This window comes from Musca autumnalis, unplaced genomic scaffold (genome assembly GCF_047663935.1).
Source record: "Musca autumnalis isolate F117 unplaced genomic scaffold, ASM4766393v1 scaffold_2, whole genome shotgun sequence".
NCBI lineage: Eukaryota > Metazoa > Arthropoda > Insecta > Diptera > Muscidae > Musca > Musca autumnalis.
The window spans coordinates 199,225,461-199,247,817 of record NW_027411755.1 but is presented as its reverse complement, the minus strand read 5'-3'; the positions used below and the strand labels follow the sequence as shown (position 1 = coordinate 199,247,817).

General features: G+C 37.5%; 1 protein-coding gene across 2 annotated transcripts; it reads right to left on the bottom strand.

Annotated features, from left to right (window-relative positions):
• Window positions 1-9,232: 9,232 nt before the first annotated feature.
• Window positions 9,233-22,327, bottom strand: LOC141395114 (reticulocalbin-2). Of its 2 annotated transcripts, none has more exons than XM_073970561.1 (4): window positions 22,137-22,327; window positions 19,499-20,223; window positions 19,292-19,439; window positions 9,233-10,279 (listed from the first exon to the last, which is right to left on the bottom strand). In XM_073970561.1, the coding sequence occupies exons 2-4, from the start codon at window positions 19,701-19,703 to the stop codon at window positions 9,622-9,624; spliced, it is 1,011 nt and encodes a 336-aa protein (XP_073826662.1). In that variant the 5' UTR covers window positions 19,704-20,223; window positions 22,137-22,327; the 3' UTR covers window positions 9,233-9,621. The 2 variants fall into 2 exon arrangements, with proteins under 2 accessions (XP_073826662.1, XP_073826663.1); XM_073970562.1 differs by having other exon boundaries at window positions 22,130-22,306.
• Window positions 22,328-22,357: the final 30 nt, after the last annotated feature.

The following is a 22,357-nucleotide window of genomic DNA, read 5'->3' as shown; positions in this document are numbered from 1 at the left end:
AAAAATCTTTAAAAAATCCACGCTGCTTTATGGCCACTTTGGGGTGCAGCAAAATATCTTTAAAAAATCCACGCTTTATGGCCACTTTGGGGTGCAGCAAAAAATCTTTAAAAATCCACGCTTTATGGCCACTTTGGGGTGCAGCAAAAAATCTTTAAAAAATCCACGCTTTATGGCCACTTTGGGGTGCAGCAAAAAATCTTTAAAAATCCACGCTTTATGGCCACTTTGGGGTGCAGCAAAAAATCTTTAAAAAATCCACGCTTTATGGCCACTTTGGGTGCACCAAAAAAATCTTTAAAAAATCCACGCTTTATGGCCACTTTGGGGTGCAGCAAAAAATCTTTAAAAAATCCACGCTTTATGGCCACTTTGGGTGCACCAAAAAATCTTTAAAAAATCCACGCTTTATGGCCACTTTGGGTGCACCAAAAAATCTTTAAAAAATCCACGCTTTATGGCCACTTTGGGTGACCAAACGCTTTATGGCCACTTTGGGGTGCAGCAAAAAATCTTTAAAAAATCCACGCTGCTTTATGGCCACTTTGGGATGCAGCAAAAAATCTTTAAAAAATCCACGCTGCTTTATGGCCACTTTGTGGTGCAGCAAAAAATCTTTAAAAAATCCCCGCTTTATGGCCACTTTGGGGTGCAGCAAAAAATCTTTAAAAAATCCACGCTTTATGGCCACTTTGGGGTGCAGCAAAAAATCTTTAAAAAATCCACGCTTTATGGCCACTTTGGGGTGCAGCAAAAAATCTTTAAAAATCCACGCTTTATGGCCACTTTGGGGTGCAGCAAAAAATCTTTAAAAAATCCACGCTTTATGGCCACTTTGGGGTGCAGCAAAAAATCTTTAAAAAATCCACGCTTTGTGGCCACTTTGGGGTGCAGCAAAAAATCTTTAAAAAATCCACGCTTTATGGCCACTTTGGGGTGCAGCAAAAAATCTTTAAAAATCCACGCTTTATGGCCACTTTGGGGTGCAGCAAAAAATCTTTAAAAAATCCACGCTTTATGGCCACTTTGGGGTGCAGCAAAAAATCTTTAAAAATCCACGCTTTATGGCCACTTTGGGGTGCAGCAAAAAATCTTTAAAAAATCCACGCTGCTTTATGGCCACTTTGGGGTGCAGCAAAAAATCTTTAAAAAATCCACGCTGCTTTATGGCCACTTTGGGGTGCAGCAAAATATCTTTAAAAAATCCACGCTTTATGGCCACTTTGGGGTGCAGCAAAAAATCTTTAAAAATCCACGCTTTATGGCCACTTTGGGGTGCAGCAAAAAATCTTTAAAAAATCCACGCTTTATGGCCACTTTGGGGTGCAGCAAAAAATCTTTAAAAATCCACGCTGCTTTATGGCCACTTTGGGGTGCAGCAAAATATCTTTAAAAAATCCACGCTTTATGGCCACTTTGGGGTGCAGCAAAAAATCTTTAAAAAAACCACGCTGCTTTATGGCCACTTTGGGGTGCAGCAAAATATCTTTAAAAAATCCACGCTTTATGGCCACTTTGGGGTGCAGCAAAAAATCTTTAAAAAATCCACGCTTTATGGCCACTTTGGGGTGCAGCAAAAAATCTTTAAAAAATCCACGCTTTATGGCCACTTTGGGGTGCAGCAAAAAATCTTTAAAAAATCCACGCTTTATGGCCACTTTGGGGTGCAGCAAAAAATCTTTAAAAAATCCACGCTTTATGGCCACTTTGGGGTGCAGCAAAAAATCTTTAAAAAATCCACGCTTTATGGCCACTTTGGGGTGCAGCAAAAAATCTTTAAAAATCCACGCTTTATGGCCACTTTGGGGTGCAGCAAAAAATCTTTAAAAAATCCACGCTTTATGGCCACTTTGGGGTGCAGCAAAAAATCTTTAAAAAATCCACGCTTTATGGCCACTTTGGGGTGCAGCAAAAAATCTTTAAAAAATCCACGCTGCTTTATGGCCACTTTGGGGTGCAGCAAAATATCTTTAAAAAATCCACGCTTTATGGCCACTTTGGGGTGCAGCAAAAAATCTTTAAAAATCCACGCTTTATGGCCACTTTGGGGTGCAGCAAAAAATCTTTAAAAAATCCACGCTTTATGGCCACTTTGGGGTGCAGCAAAAAATCTTTAAAAATCCACGCTTTATGGCCACTTTGGGGTGCAGCAAAAAATCTTTAAAAAATCCACGCTTTATGGCCACTTTGGGTGCACCAAAAAAATCTTTAAAAAATCCACGCTTTATGGCCACTTTGGGGTGCAACAAAAAATCTTTAAAAAATCCACGCTTTATGGCCACTTTGGGTGCACCAAAAAATCTTTAAAAAATCCACGCTTTATGGCCACTTTGGGTGCACCAAAAAATCTTTAAAAAATCCACGCTTTATGGCCACTTTGGGTGCACCAAAAAATCTTTAAAAAATCCACGCTTTATGGCCACTTTGGGTGACCAAACGCTTTATGGCCACTTTGGGGTGCAGCAAAAAATCTTTAAAAAATCCACGCTGCTTTATGGCCACTTTGGGGTGCAGCAAAAAATCTTTAAAAAATCCACGCTGCTTTATGGCCACTTTGTGGTGCAGCAAAAAATCTTTAAAAAATCCCCGCTTTATGGCCACTTTGGGGTGCAGCAAAAAATCTTTAAAAAATCCACGCTTTATGGCCACTTTGGGGTGCAGCAAAAAATCTTTAAAAAATCCACGCTGCTTTATGGCCACTTTGGGGTGCAGCAAAAAATCTTTAAAAAATCCACGCTTTATGGCCACTTTGGGGTGCAGCAAAAAATCTTTAAAAAATCCACGCTTTATGGCCACTTTGGGGTGCAGCAAAAAATCTTTAAAAATCCACGCTTTATGGCCACTTTGGGGTGCAGCAAAAAATCTTTAAAAAATCCACGCTTTATGGCCACTTTGGGGTGCAGCAAAAAATCTTTAAAAAATCCACGCTTTATGGCCACTTTGGGGTGCAGCAAAAAATCTTTAAAAAATCCACGCTTTATGGCCACTTTGGGGTGCAGCAAAAAATCTTTAAAAAATCCACGCTTTATGGCCACTTTGATGTGCAGCAAAAAATCTTTAAAAAATCCACGCTTTTTGGCCACTTTGAGGTGCAGCAAAAAATCTTTAAAAAATCCACGCTTTATGGCCACTTTGGGTGCACCAAAAAATCTTTAAAAAATCCACGCTTTATGGCCACTTTGGGTGCAGCAAAAAATTTTTAAAAAATCCACGCTTTATGGCCACTTTGGGTGCAGCAAAAAATCTTTAAAAAATCCACGCTTTATGGCCACTTTGGGTGCAGCAAAAAATCTTTAAAAAATCCACGCTTTATGGCCACTTTGGGTGCAGCAAAAAATCTTTAAAAAATCCACGCTTTATGGCCTCTTTGGGTGCAGCAAAAAATCTTTAAAAAATCCACGCTTTATGGCCACTTTGGGTGCAGCAAAAAATCTTGGCCACTTTGGGTGCAGCAAAAAATCTTTAAAAAATCCACGCTTTATGGCCACTTTGGGTGCAGCAAAAAATCTTTAAAAAATCCACGCTTTATGGCCACTTTGGGTGCAGCAAAAAATCTTTAAAAAATCCGCGCTTTATGGCCACTTTGGGTGCAGCAAAAAATCTCTAAAAAATCCACGCTTTATTGCCACTTTGGGTGCAGCAAAAAATCTTTAAAAAATCCACGCTTTATGGCCACTTTGGGTGCAGCAAAAAATCTTTAAAAAATCCACGCTTTATGGCCACTTTGGGTGCAGCAAAAAATCTTTAAAAAATCCACGCTTTATGGCCACTTTGGGTGCAGCAAAAAATCTTTAAAAAATCCACGCTTTATGGCCACTTTGGGTGCAGCAAAAAATCTTTAAAAAATCCACGCTTTATGGCCACTTTGGGTGCAGCAAAAAATCTTTAAAAAATCCACGCTTTATGGCCACTTTGGGTGCAGAAAAAAATCTTTAAAAAATCCACGCTTTATGGCCACTTTGGGTGCAGCAAAAAATCTTTAAAAAATCCACGCTTTATGGCCACTTTGGGTGCAGCAAAGAATCTTTAAAAAATCCACGCTTTATGGCCACTTTGGGTGCAGCAAAAAATCTTTAAAAAATCCACGCTTTATGGCCAATTTGGGTGCAGCAAAAAATCTTTAAAAAATCCACGCTTTATGGCCAATTTGGGTGCACCAAAAAATCTTTAAAAAATCCACGCTTTATGGCCAATTTGGGTGCACCAAAAAATCTTTAAAAAATCCACGCTTTATGGCCACTTTGGGTGCAGCAAAAAATCTTTAAAAAATCCACGCTTTATGGCCACTTTGGGGTGCAGCAAAAAATCTTTAAAAAATCCACGCTTTATGGCCACTTTGGGGTGCAGCAAAAAATCTTTAAAAAATCCACGCTGCTTTATGGCCACTTTGGGGTGCAGCAAAAAATCTTTAAAAAATCCACGCTTTATGGCCACTTTGGGGTGCAGCAAAAAATCTTTAAAAAATCCACGCTTTATGGCCACTTTGGGGTGCAGCAAAAAATCTTTAAAAATCCACGCTTTATGGCCACTTTGGGGTGCAGCAAAAAATCTTTAAAAAATCCACGCTTTATGGCCACTTTGGGGTGCAGCAAAAAATCTTTAAAAAATCCACGCTTTATGGCCACTTTGGGGTGCAGCAAAAAATCTTTAAAAAATCCACGCTTTATGGCCACTTTGGGGTGCAGCAAAAAATCTTTAAAAAATCCACGCTTTATGGCCACTTTGATGTGCAGCAAAAAATCTTTAAAAAATCCACGCTTTTTGGCCACTTTGGGGTGCAGCAAAAAATCTTTAAAAAATCCACGCTTTATGGCCACTTTGGGTGCACCAAAAAATCTTTAAAAAATCCACGCTTTATGGCCACTTTGGGTGCAGCAAAAAATCTTTAAAAAATCCACGCTTTATGGCCACTTTGGGTGCAGCAAAAAATCTTTAAAAAATCCACGCTTTATGGCCACTTTGGGTGCAGCAAAAAATCTTTAAAAAATCCACGCTTTATGGCCACTTTGGGTGCAGCAAAAAATCTTTAAAAAATCCACGCTTTATGGCCTCTTTGGGTGCAGCAAAAAATCTTTAAAAAATCCACGCTTTATGGCCACTTTGGGTGCAGCAAAAAATCTTGGCCACTTTGGGTGCAGCAAAAAATCTTTAAAAAATCCACGCTTTATGGCCACTTTGGGTGCAGCAAAAAATCTTTAAAAAATCCACGCTTTATGGCCACTTTGGGTGCACCAAAAAATCTTTAAAAAATCCACGCTTTATGGCCACTTTGGGTGCACCAAAAAATCTTTAAAAAATCCGCGCTTTATGGCCACTTTGGGTGCAGCAAAAAATCTCTAAAAAATCCACGCTTTATTGCCACTTTGGGTGCAGCAAAAAATCTTTAAAAAATCCACGCTTTATGGCCACTTTGGGTGCAGCAAAAAATCTTTAAAAAATCCACGCTTTATGGCCACTTTGGGTGCAGCAAAAAATCTTTAAAAAATCCACGCTTTATGGCCACTTTGGGTGCAGCAAAAAATCTTTAAAAAATCCACGCTTTATGGCCACTTTGGGTGCAGCAAAAAATCTTTAAAAAATCCACGCTTTATGGCCACTTTGGGTGCAGCAAAAAATCTTTAAAAAATCCACGCTTTATGGCCACTTTGGGTGCAGAAAAAAATCTTTAAAAAATCCACGCTTTATGGCCACTTTGGGTGCAGCAAAAAATCTTTAAAAAATCCACGCTTTATGGCCACTTTGGGTGCAGCAAAGAATCTTTAAAAAATCCACGCTTTATGGCCACTTTGGGTGCAGCAAAAAATCTTTAAAAAATCCACGCTTTATGGCCAATTTGGGTGCAGCAAAAAATCTTTAAAAAATCCACGCTTTATGGCCAATTTGGGTGCACCAAAAAATCTTTAAAAAATCCACGCTTTATGGCCAATTTGGGTGCACCAAAAAATCTTTAAAAAATCCACGCTTTATGGCCACTTTGGGTGCAGCAAAAAATCTTTAAAAAATCCACGCTTTATGGCCACTTTGGGTGCAGCAAAAAATCTTTAAAAAATCCACGCTTTATGGCCACTTTGGGTGCAGCAAAAAATCTTTAAAAAATCCACGCTTTATGGCCACTTTGGGTGCAGCAAAAAATCTTTAAAAAATCCACGCTTTTTGGCCACTTTGGTAGCAGCAAAAAATCTTTAAAAAATCCACGCTTTATGGCCACTTTGGTAGCAGCAAAAATCTTTAAAAAATCCACGCTTTATGGCCACTTTGGTAGCAGCAAAAAATCTTTAAAAAATTCACGCTTTATGGCCACTTTGGGTGCAGCAAAAAATCTTTAAAAAATCCACGCTTTATGGCCACTTTGGGTGCAGCAAAAAATCTTTAAAAAATCCACGCTTTATGGCCACTTTGGGTGCAGCAAAAAATCTTTAAAAAATCCACGCTTTATGGCCACTTTGGGTGCAGCAAAAAATCTTTAAAAAATCCACGCTTTATGGCCACTTTGGGTGCAGCAAAAAATCTTTAAAAAATCCACGCTTTATGGCCACTTTGGGTGCAGCAAAAAATCTTGGCCACTTTGGGTGCAGCAAAAAATCTTTAAAAAATCCAGGCTTTATGGCCACTTTGGGTGCAGCAAAAAATCTTTAAAAAATCCACGCTTTATGGCCACTTTGGGTGCACCAAAAAATCTTTAAAAAATCCACGCTTTATGGCCACTTTGGGTGCAGCAAAAAATCTTTAAAAAATCCACGCTTTATGGCCACTTTGGGTGCAGCAAAAAATCTTTAAAAAATCCACGCTTTATGGCCACTTTGGGTGCAGCAAAAAATCTTTAAAAAATGCACGCTTTATGGCCACTTTGGGTGCAGCAAAAAATCTTTAAAAAATCCACGCTTTATGGCCACTTTGGGTGCAGCAAAAAATCTTTAAAAAATCCACGCTTTATGGCCACTTTGGGTGCAGCAAAAAATCTTTAAAAAATCCACGCTTTGTGGCCACTTTGGGTGCAGCAAAAAATCTTTAAAAAATCCACGCTTTATGGCCACTTTGGGTGCAGCAAAAAATCTTTAAAAAATCCACGCTTTATGGCCACTTTGGGTGCAGCAAAAAATCTTTAAAAAATCCACGCTTTATGGCCAATTTGGGTGCACCAAAAAATCTTTAAAAAATCCACGCTTTATGGCCAATTTGGGTGCACCAAAAAATCTTTAAAAAATCCACGCTTTATGGCCACTTTGGGTGCAGCAAAAAATCTTTAAAAAATCCACGCTTTATGGCCACTTTGGGTGCAGCAAAAAATCTTGGCCACTTTGGGTGCACCAAAAAATCTTTAAAAAATCCACGCTTTATGGCCACTTTGGGTGCACCAAAAAATCTTTAAAAAATCCACGCTTTATGGCCACTTTGGGTGCACCAAAAAATCTTTAAAAATCCACGCTTTATGGCCACTTTGGGTGCACCAAAAAATCTTTAAAAAATCCACGCTTTATGGCCACTTTGGGTGCACCAAAAAAATCTTTAAAAAATCCACGCTTTATGGCCATTTTTGAGTACCAAAAAATGTTTAAAAAATTCACGCTTTATGGCCACTTTGGGTGCACCAAAAATGTTTAAAAAATCCATGCTTTATGGCCACTTTGGGCGCACCAAAAAATTTTTAAAAAACCCACGCTTTATGGCCACTTTGGGTGCACCAAAAAATGTTTAAAAAATCCACGCTTTATGGCCACTTTGGGTGCACCAAAAAATGTTTAAAAAATCCACGCTTTATTTATTATTGCGCTGCATGGCCACTTTGGGTGCAGCAAAAAATCTTTAAAAAATCCACGCTTTATGGCCACTTTGGGTGCAGCAAAAAATCTTTAAAAAATCCACGCTTTATGGCCACTTTGGGTGCAGCAAAAAATCTTTAAAAAATCCACGCTTTATGGCCACTTTGGGTGCAGCAAAAAATCTTTAAAAAATCCACGCTTTATGGCCACTTTGGGTGCAGCAAAAAATCTTTAAAAAATCCACGCTTTATGGCCACTTTGGGTGCAGCAAAAAATCTTTAAAAAATCCACGCTTTATGGCCACTTTGGGTGCAGCAAAAAATCTTTAAAAAATCCACGCTTATGGCTACTTTGGGTGCACCAAAAAAAATCTTTAAAAAATCCACGCTTTATGGCCACTTTGGGTGCAGCAAAAAATCTTTAAAAAATCCACGCTTTATGGCCACTTTGGGGTGCAGCAAAAAATCTTTAAAAAATCCACGCTTTATGGCCACTTTGGGGTGCAGCAAAAAATCTTTAAAAAATCCACGCTTTATGGCCACTTTGGGTGCACCAAAAAATCTTTAAAAAATCCACGCTTTATGGCCACTTTGGGTGCAGCAAAAAATCTTTAAAAAATCCACGCTTTATGGGCACTTTGGGTGCACCAAAAATCTTTAAAAAATCCACGCTTTATGGACACTTTGGGTGCACCAAAAAAATCTTTAAAAAATCCACGCATTATGGCCACTTTGGGTGCACCAAAAAATCTTTAAAAAATCCACGCTTTATGGACACTTTGGGTGCACCAAAAAATCTTTAAAAAATCCACGCTTTATGGGCACTTTGGGTGCACCAAAAATCTTTAAAAAATCCACGCTTTATGGACACTTTGGGTGCACCAAAAAAATCTTTAAAAAATCCACGCTTTATGGCCACTTTGGGTGCAGCAAAAAATCTTTAAAAAATCCACGCTTTATGGCCACTTTGGGTGCACCAAAAAATCTTTAAAAAAATCCACGCTTTATGGCCACTTTGGGTGCACCAAAAAATCCATGCTTTATGGCCACTTTGGGTACACCAAAAAATCTTTAAAAAATCCACGCTTTATGGCCACTTTGGGTGCACCAAAAAATCTTTAAAAAATCCACGCTTTATGGCCATCTTGGGTGCACCAAAAAATCTTTAAAAAATCCACGCTTTATGGTCTCTATGGGTGCACCAAAAATTCTTTAAAAAATCCACGCTTTATGGTCTATATGGGTGCACCAAAAATTCTTTAAAAAATCCACGCTTTATGGCCAATTTAGGTGCACCAAAAATCTGTAAATAATCATACAGGATACATTCCTGTTTGTTTTGTTTCTTGCAAAATAGGGTTTTATCAATTGCTGTGAGTAGATTTTAAAAAAGTCTTCTATCTATTGGAGGCCTTCAGAAGATCTTCGATCTAAAGTACTCTATACTCTATTTTCTAAAGTACAAAACATAGATTTGACATTTTCTTTCATAAAAATATGAATATTTATTTCTTATATATAAAAAAGAAAAAACTAAAATATAAATAAAAAAAGTAAAAAAAAAAATACATTTGTATAGCACAGAGTTGACTTAAAAACTAATAGGAGGTATGATTCGAACAAAATAAAAAAGCAAAAAAAATAAAATATCGAGATAAAAATGCAAGGCAATGCATTTAATTAATAAATAATAAAAAATTGAGACTAAATCAATGAGGTGGCGATGACATATCAAAATAAATATGATACGTTTAGTAGAATCAACATAGCTGCTGTCGTTGTACAATTCAGACGTCTTTGTCGTCGTCGTCTTGATCGGGGATGCCCTCTTGCACCCCGTCGTCTTCTTCACCTTCTACTCCTTACAATTCATCAGCCAAATGATGAATATTTTGCAGATGATCACCATAATCTGTGGCCTCACTACCCACAAATGTATCGTAATTATTCAATATTTCCAAATAGGATAGACGATCGTCGTGGTCTTCATCCGTAGCGGCAAACAAATGATCCACCTCATCGGTGGCCACAACATCGTTGCTGGGTACAACCCAACTAAGTACCTCATTGCCCGACAATACCCCATCACTGTTGGTATCATAGTCCTTGTCGAAATGTTCCTTTTCGGTAATCAACCATTCCTTGTCATGATGATCGGCAGTCTCTCCAACATATTCTTTAAAATCGATTTTACCATCACCATTCTTGTCCTTATCACGCATTGTGTGCTCCAAAACGAGTGGCAACATTTGTGGATGTTCTTCGGGGTTTTGGAAGAGCACAAATTCATCGGGGTTTAGCTGACCATCACCATTTAAATCGGCAGCTTTGAACATTTCTTTATCGTCTTTAATCATTTTCTGCTCCTCATCATAGCTATCGAAATCGATCAATTCCTTTTTATAGTTTTCATCTTCCATGGCGTAGACATCCTGTAGATATTCTTTCCATGTCACCTGATTGTCATTATCCTGGTCGATTTCTTCAAAACGATCGGCCGCCTCTTCTTCGGCAAGTTTCCTAGACATTGGCAATTTGGGAAGAAAGAAAATTTGTTATTATTTGTTATCCATATGAAACATTGAAGTTGCTGCTGTAACTGTAGAATAACAATAGTAAGGTGATTATGAAGTTTTTTTTTAAGGTTATGAATGATGAATTGATTATTATGGACTTAAAAATGATTGCCTGATTTGTTCATTGCATTTGTTTCTTTTTAGACTTTGTTCTATAGCGCATATTGCACATCCGTAATACATCCAAATATGTTTCACTTTATGACTTAAAAGGATGCAATCAAATAAGCCCAAAGTTGCGTTAACCAAAAATAGCATGAAGGGCTAGTCAGGTGAATACGCCTTACATTAAGCTGGTGTGAACATTGAGAAAAAAAAATGGTGAATCCTTGGCAGCTTTTCTCAACAATGAAGATCTCAATAGCACCAGAATTTATTCTATCCTTTTGGAATAAATCTCTGAAACGTTAAAAAGCAAAACAAGCAAGAGACGTCCCAAATAAATAATAGACACAAACAAATCCATTCTTAAATAAATCCACGCCTAGAAGACTCTTGGATTCCTTCAAATATTGTTTAATAAAACCGCGCCTAGAAGGCTCTTGGACTTTTCCAAATATTGTTTAATAAAACCACGCCTAGAAGGCTCTTGAACTTCTCCAAATATTGTCTAATAAATCCACGCCTAGAAGGCTCTTGGACTTTTCCAAATATTGTTTAATAAATCCCCGGCTAGAAGGCTTTTGGACTTTTCCAAATATTGTTTAATAAATCCACGCCTAGAAGGTTCTTGGACTTCTCCAAATATTGTTTAATAAATCCATGCCTAGAAGGCTCTTGGACTTCTCCAAATATCGTTTAATAAAACCACACCTAGAAGGCTCTTGGACTTCTACAAATATTGTTTAATATATGCACGCCTAGAAGGCTCTTGGACTTCTCCAAATATTGTTTAATATATGCACGCCTAGAAGGCTCTTGGACTTCTCCAAATATTGTTTAATAAATCCACGCCTAGAAGGCTCTTGGACTTCTCCAAACATTGTTTAATAAATCCACGCCTAGAAGGCTCTTGGACTTCTCCAAATATTGTTTAATAAAACCACGCCTAGAAGGCTCTTGGACTTCTCCAAATATTGTTTAATAAAACCACGCCTAGAAGGCTCTTGGACTTCTCCAAATATTGTTTAATAAAACCACGCCTAGAAGGCTCTTGGACTTCTCCAAATATTGTTTAATAAATCCACGCCTAGAAGGCTCTTGGACTTTTCCAAATATTGTTTAATAAATCCACGCCTAGAAAGCTCTTGGACTTTTCCAAATATTGTTTAATAAATCCACACCTAGAAGGCTCTTGGACTTCTCCAAATATTGTTTAATAAAACCACGCCTAGAAGGCTCTTGGACTACTCCAAATATTGTTTAATAAATCCACGCCTAGAAGGCTCTTGGACTTTTCCAAATATTGTTTAATAAATCCACGCCTAGAAGGCTCTTGGACTTTTCCAAATATTGTTTAATAAATCCACGCCTAGAAGGCTCTTGGACTTTTCAAAATATTGTTTAATAAATCCACGCCTAGAAGACTCTTGGATTTCTTCAAATATTGTTTAATAAATCCACGCCTAGAAGGCTCTTGGACTTTTCCAAATATTGTTTAATAAATCCACGCCTAGACGACTCTTGGATTTCTTCAAATATTGTTTAATAAATCCACGCCTAGAAGGCTCTTGGACTTTTCAAAATATTGTTTAATAAATCCACGCCTAGAAGACTCTTGGATTTCTTCAAATATTGTTTAATAAAACCACGCCTAGAAGGCTCTTGGACTTCTCCAAATATTGTTTAATAAAACCACGCCTAGAAGGCTCTTGGACTTCTCCAAATATTGTTTAATAAAACCACGCCTAGAAGGCTCTTGGACTTCTCCAAGTATTGTTTAATAACACCACGCCTAGAAGGCTTTTGGACTTCTCCAAATATTGTTTAATAAATCCACGCCTAGAAGGCTTTTGGACTTCTCCAAATATTGTTTAATAAATCCACGCCTAGAAGGCTTTTGGACTTCTCCAAATATTGTTTAATAAATCCACGCCTAGAAGGCTTTTGGACTTCTCCAAATATTGTTTAATAAATCCACGCCTAGAAGGCTTTTGGACTTCTCCAAATATTGTTTAATAAATCCACGCCTAGAAGGCTTTTGGACTTCTCCAAATATTGTTTAATAAATCCACGCCTAGAAGGCTTTTGGACTTCTCCAAATATTGTTTAATAAATCCACGCCTAGAAGGCTTTTGGACTTCTCCAAATATTGTTTAATAAAACCACGCCTAGAAGGCTCTTGGACTTCTCCAAATATTGTTTAATAAAACCACGCCTAGAAGGCTCTTGGACTTCTCCAAATATTGTTTAATAAAACCACGCCTAGAAGGCTCTTGGACTTCTCCAAATATTGTTTAATAAAACACGCCTAGAAGGCTCTTGGACTTCTCCAAATATTGTTTAATAAAACCACGCCTAGAAGGCTCTTGGACTTCTCCAAATATTGTTTAATAAAACCACGCCTAGAAGGCTCTTGGACTTCTCCAAATATTGTTTAATAAAACCACGCCTAGAAGGCTCTTGGACTTCTCCAAATATTGTTTAATAAAACCACGCCTAGAAGGCTCTTGGACTTCTCCAAATATTGTTTAATAAAACCACGCCTAGAAGGCTCTTGGACTTCTCCAAATATTGTTTAATAAATCCACTCCTAGAAGGCTTTTGGACTTCTCCAAATATTGTTTAATAAATCCACGCCTAGAAGGCTCTTGGACTTCTCCAAATATTTATTGTTTATGGATTAATCGAGCTAACATGGCCTATTGTTTAATAAAACCACGCCTAGAAGGCTCTTGGACTTCTCCAAATATTGTTTAATAAAACCACGCCTAGAAGGCTCTTGGACTTCTCCAAATATTGTTTAATAAAACCACGCCTAGAAGGCTCTTGGACTTCTCCAAATATTGTTTAATAAAACCACGCCTAGAAGGCTCTTGGACTTCTCCAAATATTGTTTAATAAAACCACGCCTAGAAGGCTCTTGGACTTCTCCAAATATTGTTTAATAAAACCACGCCTAGAAGGCTCTTGGACTTCTCCAAATATTGTTTAATAAATCCACGCCTAGAAGGCTCTTGGACTTCTCCAAATATTTATTGTTTATGGATTAATCGAGCTAACATGGCCTATTGTTTAATAAAACCACGCCTAGAAGGCTCTTGGACTTCTCCAAATATTGTTTAATAAAACCACGCCTAGAAGGCTCTTGGACTTCTCCAAATATTGTTTAATAAAACCACGCCTAGAAGGCTCTTGGACTTCTCCAAATATTGTTTAATAAAACCACGCCTAGAAGGCTCTTGGACTTCTCCAAATATTGTTTAATAAAACCACGCCTAGAAGGCTCTTGGACTTCTCCAAATATTGTTTAATAAAACCACGCCTAGAAGGCTCTTGGACTTCTCCAAATATTGTTTAATAAAACCACGCCTAGAAGGCTCTTGGACTTCTCCAAATATTGTTTAATAAAACCACGCCTAGAAGGCTCTTGGACTTCTCCAAATATTGTTTAATAAAACCACGCCTAGAAGGCTCTTGGACTTCTCCAAATATTGTTTAATAAAACCACGCCTAGAAGGCTCTTGGACTTCTCCAAATATTGTTTAATAAAACCACGCCTAGAAGGCTCTTGGACTTCTCCAAATATTGTTTAATAAAACCACGCCTAGAAGGCTCTTGGACTTCTCCAAATATTGTTTAATAAAACCACGCCTAGAAGGCTCTTGGACTTCTCCAAATATTGTTTAATAAAACCACGCCTAGAAGGCTCTTGGACTTCTCCAAATATTGTTTAATAAAACCACGCCTAGAAGGCTCTTGGACTTCTCCAAATATTGTTTAATAAAACCACGCCTAGAAGGCTCTTGGACTTCTCCAAATATTGTTTAATAAAACCACGCCTAGAAGGCTCTTGGACTTCTCCAAATATTGTTTAATAAAACCACGCCTAGAAGGCTCTTGGACTTCTCCAAATATTGTTTAATAAAACCACGCCTAGAAGGCTCTTGGACTTCTCCAAATATTGTTTAATAAAACCACGCCTAGAAGGCTCTTGGACTTCTCCAAATATTGTTTAATAAAACCACGCCTAGAAGGCTCTTGGACTTCTCCAAATATTGTTTAATAAAACCACGCCTAGAAGGCTCTTGGACTTCTCCAAATATTGTTTAATAAAACCACGCCTAGAAGGCTCTTGGACTTCTCCAAATATTGTTTAATAAAACCACGCCTAGAAGGCTCTTGGACTTCTCCAAATATTGTTTAATAAAACCACGCCTAGAAGGCTCTTGGACTTCTCCAAATATTGTTTAATAAAACCACGCCTAGAAGGCTCTTGGACTTCTCCAAATATTGTTTAATAAAACCACGCCTAGAAGGCTCTTGGACTTCTCCAAATATTGTTTAATAAAACCACGCCTAGAAGGCTCTTGGACTTCTCCAAATATTGTTTAATAAAACCACGCCTAGAAGGCTCTTGGACTTCTCCAAATATTGTTTAATAAAACCACGCCTAGAAGGCTCTTGGACTTCTCCAAATATTGTTTAATAAAACCACGCCTAGAAGGCTCTTGGACTTCTCCAAATATTGTTTAATAAAACCACGCCTAGAAGGCTCTTGGACTTCTCCAAATATTGTTTAATAAAACCACGCCTAGAAGGCTCTTGGACTTCTCCAAATATTGTTTAATAAAACCACGCCTAGAAGGCTCTTGGACTTCTCCAAATATTGTTTAATAAAACCACGCCTAGAAGGCTCTTGGACCTCTCCAAATATTGTTTAATAAAACCACGCCTAGAAGGCTCTTGGACTTCTCCAAATATTGTTTAATAAAACCACGCCTAGAAGGCTCTTGGACTTCTCCAAATATTGTTTAATAAAACCACGCCTAGAAGGCTCTTGGACTTCTCCAAATATTGTTTAATAAAACCACGCCTAGAAGGCTCTTGGACTTCTCCAAATATTGTTTAATAAAACCACGCCTAGAAGGCTCTTGGACTTCTCCAAATATTGTTTAATAAAACCACGCCTAGAAGGCTCTTGGACTTCTCCAAATATTGTTTAATAAAACCACGCCTAGAAGGCTCTTGGACTTCTCCAAATATTGTTTAATAAAACCACGCCTAGAAGGCTCTTGGACTTCTCCAAATATTGTTTAATAAATCCACTCCTAGAAGGCTTTTGGACTTCTCCAAATATTGTTTAATAAATCCACGCCTAGAAGGCTCTTGGACTTCTCCAAATATTTATTGTTTATGGATTAATCGAGCTAACATGGCCTATTGTTTAATAAAACCTCGCCTAGAAGGCTCTTGGACTTCTCCAAATATTGTTTAATAAATCCACGCCTAGAAGGCTCTTGGACTTCTCCAAATATTTATTGTTTATGGATTAATCGAGCTAACATGGCCTATTGTTTAATAAAACCACGCCTAGAAGGCTCTTGGACTTCTCCAAATATTGTTTAATAAAACCACGCCTAGAAGGCTCTTGGACTTCTCCAAATATTGTTTAATAAAACCACGCCTAGAAGGCTCTTGGACTTCTCCAAATATTGTTTAATAAAACCACGCCTAGAAGGCTCTTGGACTTCTCCAAATATTGTTTAATAAAACCACGCATAGAAGGCTCTTGGACTTCTCCAAATATTGTTTAATAAAACCACGCCTAGAAGGCTCTTGGACTTCTCCAAATATTGTTTAATAAAACCACGCCTAGAAGGCTCTTGGACTTCTCCAAATATTGTTTAATAAAACCACGCCTAGAAGGCTCTTGGACTTCTCCAAATATTGTTTAATAAAACCACGCCTAGAAGGCTCTTGGACTTCTCCAAATATTGTTTAATAAAACCACGCCTAGAAGGCTCTTGGACTTCTCCAAATATTGTTTAATAAAACCACGCCTAGAAGGCTCTTGGACTTCTCCAAATATTGTTTAATAAAACCACGCCTAGAAGGCTCTTGGACTTCTCCAAATATTGTTTAATAAAACCACGCCTAGAAGGCTCTTGGACTTCTCCAAATATTGTTTAATAAAACCACGCCTAGAAGGCTCTTGGACTTCTCCAAATATTGTTTAATAAAACCACGCCTAGAAGGCTCTTGGACTTCTCCAAATATTGTTTAATAAAACCACGCCTAGAAGGCTCTTGGACTTCTCCAAATATTGTTTAATAAAACCACGCCTAGAAGGCTCTTGGACTTCTCCAAATATTGTTTAATAAAACCACGCCTAGAAGGCTCTTGGACTTCTCCAAATATTGTTTAATAAAACCACGCCTAGAAGGCTCTTGGACTTCTCCAAATATTGTTTAATAAAACCACGCCTAGAAGGCTCTTGGACTTCTCCAAATATTGTTTAATAAAACCACGCCTAGAAGGCTCTTGGACTTCTCCAAATATTGTTTAATAAAACCACGCCTAGAAGGCTCTTGGACTTCTCCAAATATTGTTTAATAAAACCACGCCTAGAAGGCTCTTGGACTTCTCCAAATATTGTTTAATAAAACCACGCCTAGAAGGCTCTTGGACTTCTCCAAATATTGTTTAATAAAACCACGCCTAGAAGGCTCTTGGACTTCTCCAAATATTGTTTAATAAAACCACGCCTAGAAGGCTCTTGGACTTCTCCAAATATTGTTTAATAAAACCACGCCTAGAAGGCTCTTGGACTTCTCCAAATATTGTTTAATAAAACCACGCCTAGAAGGCTCTTGGACTTCTCCAAATATTGTTTAATAAAACCACGCCTAGAAGGCTCTTGGACCTCTCCAAATATTGTTTAATAAAACCACGCCTAGAAGGCTCTTGGACTTCTCCAAATATTGTTTAATAAAACCACGCCTAGAAGGCTCTTGGACTTCTCCAAATATTGTTTAATAAAACCACGCCTAGAAGGCTCTTGGACTTCTCCAAATATTGTTTAATAAAACCACGCCTAGAAGGCTCTTGGACTTCTCCAAATATTGTTTAATAAAACCACGCCTAGAAGGCTCTTGGACTTCTCCAAATATTGTTTAATAAAACCACGCCTAGAAGGCTCTTGGACTTCTCCAAATATTGTTTAATAAAACCACGCCTAGAAGGCTCTTGGACTTCTCCAAATATTGTTTAATAAAACCACGCCTAGAAGGCTCTTGGACTTCTCCAAATATTGTTTAATAAAACCACGCCTAGAAGGCTCTTGGACTTCTTCAAATATTGTTTAATAAAACCACGCCTAGAAGGCTCTTGGACTTCTCCAAATATTGTTTAATAAAACCACGCCTAGAAGGCTCTTGGACTTCTCCAAATATTGTTTAATAAAACCACGCCTAGAAGGCTCTTGGACTTCTCCAAATATTGTTTAATAAAACCACGCCTAGAAGGCTCTTGGACTTCTCCAAATATTGTTTAATAAAACCACGCCTAGAAGGCTCTTGGACTTCTCCAAATATTGTTTAATAAAACCACGCCTAGAAGGCTCTTGGACTTCTCCAAATATTGTTTAATAAAACCACGCCTAGAAGGCTCTTGGACTTCTCCAAATATTGTTTAATAAAACCACGCCTAGAAGGCTCTTGGACTTCTCCAAATATGTTTAATAAAACCACGCCTAGAAGGCTCTTGGACTTCTCCAAATATTGTTTAATAAATCCACGCCTAGAAGGCTCTTGGACTTTTCCAAATATTGTTTAATAAATCCACGCCTAGAAGGCTCTTGGACTTGTCCAAATATTGTTTAATAAATCCACGCCTAGAAGGCTCTTGGACTTGTCCAAATATTGTTTAATAAAACCACGCGTAGAAGGCTCTTGGACTTGTCCAAATATTGTTTAATAAAACCACGCCTAGAAGGCTCTTGGACTTGTCCAAATATTGTTTAATAAAACCACGCCTAGAAGGCTCTTGGACTTCTCCAAATATTGTTTAATAAATCCACGCCTAGAAGGCTCTTGGACTTTTCCAAATATTTAATAAATCCACGCCTAGAAGGCTCTTGGACTTTTCCAAATATTGTTTAATAAATCCACGCCTAGAAGGCTCTTGGACTTCTCCAAATATTGTTTAATAAATCCACGCCTAGAAGGCTCTTGAACTTCTTCAAATATTGTTTAATAAATCCACGCCTAGAAGGCTCTTGGACTTCTTCAAATATTGTTTAATAAATCCACGCCTAGAAGGCACTTGGACTTTTCCAAATATTGTTTAATAAATCCACGCCTAGAAGGCTCTTGGACTTTTCCAAATATTGTTTAATAAATCCACGCCTAGAAGGCTCTTGGACTTCTCCAAATATTGTTTAATAAGTCTACGCCTAGAAGGCTCTTGGACTTCTCCAAATATTGTTTAATAAATCCACGCCTAGAAGTCGTGTAATTCAATTTCCGGCTGCCAACTCTTTCCCTAAAAAAATTCCCCGCCAAATTTGGAACAAACAAGTTTTTAACACCATTTAAATTTTTTTACACAGTTCACTGAACAATAACAATACAAAATAGCACGTTCTAATACCACCGCTCTCCAGCATTTCACAAAAAAAAATAAAATTAAAATTAAATTTCCAATTAATTAGGATATGATATCAAGCGTTTAAAAAAACATATCATTTCAATATGTTAACATTATGTTGCGAGGTGTTTGACCTTTTGGTCAATCTATTTCAAGCGGAATATGTTAATTATAAGTGCGTGTGTGTGTGTTTCAGTGTGTGAATATAGAACAACACACATTTTAGCCAAATAGCTTTAAATGTTATGCCAGAGCATGATTTTTTGCTGAATAAAGATTTTAATAAGCTCTTGGGCTGGTTGGCGTCTTGCTTGCTTGAACCCTCCTAGCATTACAAACATGGAAATGGAGTTTGTGATGAAATTTGTATGAGATATTTGTAACAAAAATTTTGAAGCATTAATAGAGCACAAACATAATAACTCACTTAAAAGACCTTAAAATCCAAGCTTTGAGCTCATGACGTTCAATGTATTCATCGTTATTCAAATCCATAAGCTTTATGAGAATAGCTAGACGTTTTTTCGATTCTTCGGGGGATAGGGTGTCATATTCTTGGGCCTCTTTGACATTACCTGGGGAACAAAAAAAATGATTATTAATTTTGTATAGCATTTTGTATACAAACTCTTACCTATAATAGCCTCATGATCAAATTCCACATTGTGTTCACCATTGTCATGATGATGGGCATCTCTGGCCTGATATATACCATCCTTAACACGTTCTTTACTCGTGTGCTTTTCATGCTTGTGGGGTGCAACACCAGCATAGGCTGGCATTGTACTGACCATCAGTACAAAGGCTGTGCAACACAGCACCAAACAAAATTTTGACATTTTTGTGGGTTAATAAAGATACGTGTAATATTGAGTTTTTTTTCGATTCAAACCACTTGAAAAAGCAATGTCTGCGTTTTTGGCTTTGTTTGTGTATTGTTGGCACTTGGCTCCAAGCGAAAGGCAATGTGTTTTATATCTTTTTCTTGATATAACAAAATTATCAAAATAATTGATGCCGCCGCAAAAAAATGTTCTTTTTATTCTTCTTTCTAGTTTTACACAGTTGTTGTTGTTCTCGTTCTTGGCCTAATTAGTTGTTGTGAAACAAATCATCTATTCAGGTTGACCGTTTAGTTTTTTGGGTTTTGATGTCATCAAGTATTGAAAATAAATTATTAGCTGCCTTGCGTTGTATTCACGCGCCTCGAACACTTTCTATATTTACAATTTTGTTTGTTAGAGGGACCAGTCGTTCTCACAACTTATGCCGGTAGGTATATTTCTTTTAATTGGATATCACCACTACTGCCAACGCCGTTGAATAGATGATGTTGACCACCAGAACTGTTTTGGCCGACTGAAATGAAAATTCGAAAAAATGACAATAATTAATGAAATCTTCGTCGCTCTCAATGGTATTGTGTGTTTTTGTATAAGAATGAGTGTGAATGGGGAGACGAGATGTTTGGAAGCTGTACAAACAAATGTGTATGTTTTTTTGTTTATTTTTTGTTTATATTATTTGATTGTTCTCTTTCTTTTATCCATCCACGTCATGTCTTTGGCAGTCGCGTGCATGTCTTTCTATTGGGTCTTTATTGCTGTTTACACGTTTTAGGCCAGCATTCCCAAAGATGTGAACCTAATTAACCTTTGATCTATATCTCTCTCTTGTTCTACCACGTTTTATGTTAATAAGATACTAGCTCAACTCATCCATACCGGGTCACAGAACGTGGATGTTTGAGGATTTTTAGTAGCTTCCAAAGTGCCCACAAATTGTTGATTTTTAAAGATTTTAGGAGCAACCAAAAACACCAAAAATTTTAAATTTTTTATAAATATTTGAAGGAGCAACCAACAAAGTCACCACAAAACGTGGATTTTTCTAAAGATTTTTAGGAGCAACTAACGCAAACACAATTCATATATGTTTTTCTTTTTAGGATCAACGAAAGTGTAAACAAATCGTGGATTTTTTTTAATTTTTAGGGGCATCTAAAGTAACCTTAACATGTTGTACAATAATTTACGTGCAATTTTTCACAACCATTAAAATAGTCTTCCCTTTCCCTGGCTTTTGGAGACTTGTTTTAGCTCCCATTGCCAGAAAAATTTGAAATTTTTTTTTGCACCGTGGTGCAATGGTATATTTGCACAACCGCCTTGCACGCAGAAGGTCGTGGGATCGATTCCACGGCCAGTCAACATCAAATTTTCAACGGTGGCAAAATACCCCTCAGTATTGTTGGCGACATTTCCTGAGTATTTCAGCTTTGTAAAACTTCTCTTCAAGTGGTGTCTTAACAGTAGGTCCCATATCATTGAGCTAATATTAATCGGGGTGCACATTGATATAAGAGAAGTCTCCTCTATTGTCCCGTATGGGTGTTTGTGGAAAAATTATTATTATATTAGTGTTTTTTGTTTCCTTCAGGGAAATGTATAGCTCCCGACATATGGGTCTTGGATGTTCCATAAATACCCACAATTGCCTTCAAAATTATAAATAATTTTCTACATAGGCGGCTTTCTGTCGCGCTGTTAGGACTTTCTCCTATGGATAGACACAAATCTCGGGTATAGGAATAACATTCACTTTTAAAATGTAATTTTTTCTGCAAATAGCCGGCCTTCAGCCGGGGATTTAAGACTTTCTCCTATGGACAGGTGTAAATCTCGGAAAAATATTTTTTAATTGTAATTTTTTTCTGATTAACCGGCCTTCAGTCGTTGATTTAGGACTTTTTCCCATAAACATGTGCAAATCTAGGGTACGGGAACAAAATATCTTTATATTTAAAAATTTTCACCTATCGACAGGAGCAAATCTAGGGCACAGGAACATTTTATTTAATTTAAAATTTTTCTCTTAGCAGCTAGGCTTTAACCAGGGGAACTTTTGAACTTCAAAGGACCCTATCTCGGGAAGTATGCATTTCACCCTATGTCGTGATCAGAAAGGTGAGATCATTCCGATTGGAGCTGAGCGAATCAGCTCAACTTATGCCTAAATCCCAATCCAGCCGAAGCATTCAACCTGCTCCTTAAGTCAAAGTTGAGCAGAACTTTCGAGGCCTATATCTTGGGAAGTACACATTTCCTGGACAAAAGTTATACAACGTTGGAATCAGTAGGGACGGGACTACATTTGGGTGGTGACAATGCTGATTTTTTCCGTGTTACACCGAAAGGAAAGACAAATATATGGAAAAGAACATTCCGAACATTCCATATGTTAATATGTTAAGATAAAAACTTACCACTTACCTTTCGCTTGATTTAGAATACTTATCCGATTTAACGCCTATTAAGGCAACGCTCTGTTATGGAAATTACCAGAACTGTGTTTTTTATTCAAAAATCCAGGACGATTTTATAAAAATTGCCGAAAAAAAATATTTTTGTTTTCGACAGACAAAAGTGGTGCCAATAAATGTGAAGGCAGCTTATTGATTAGTGACAAACGTATAGTAAAAAAAACCATACGT

What these genes read in the sequence shown, in the direction of transcription:
- LOC141395114 (XM_073970561.1), bottom strand. Translation starts at nt 19,703, where the DNA reads ATGTCAAAATTTTGTTTGGTGCTGTGTTGCACAGCCTTTGTACTGATG. An exon ending in TGATCATGAGGCTATTATAG is followed by an intron (nt 19,440 to 19,498) that starts GTAAGAGTTTGT and finishes TTTGTTCCCCAG; the next exon opens with GTAATGTCAAAGAGGCCCAA. An exon ending in TGGATTTTAAGGTCTTTTAA is followed by an intron (nt 10,280 to 19,291) that starts GTGAGTTATTAT and finishes GCCAATGTCTAG; the next exon opens with GAAACTTGCCGAAGAAGAGG.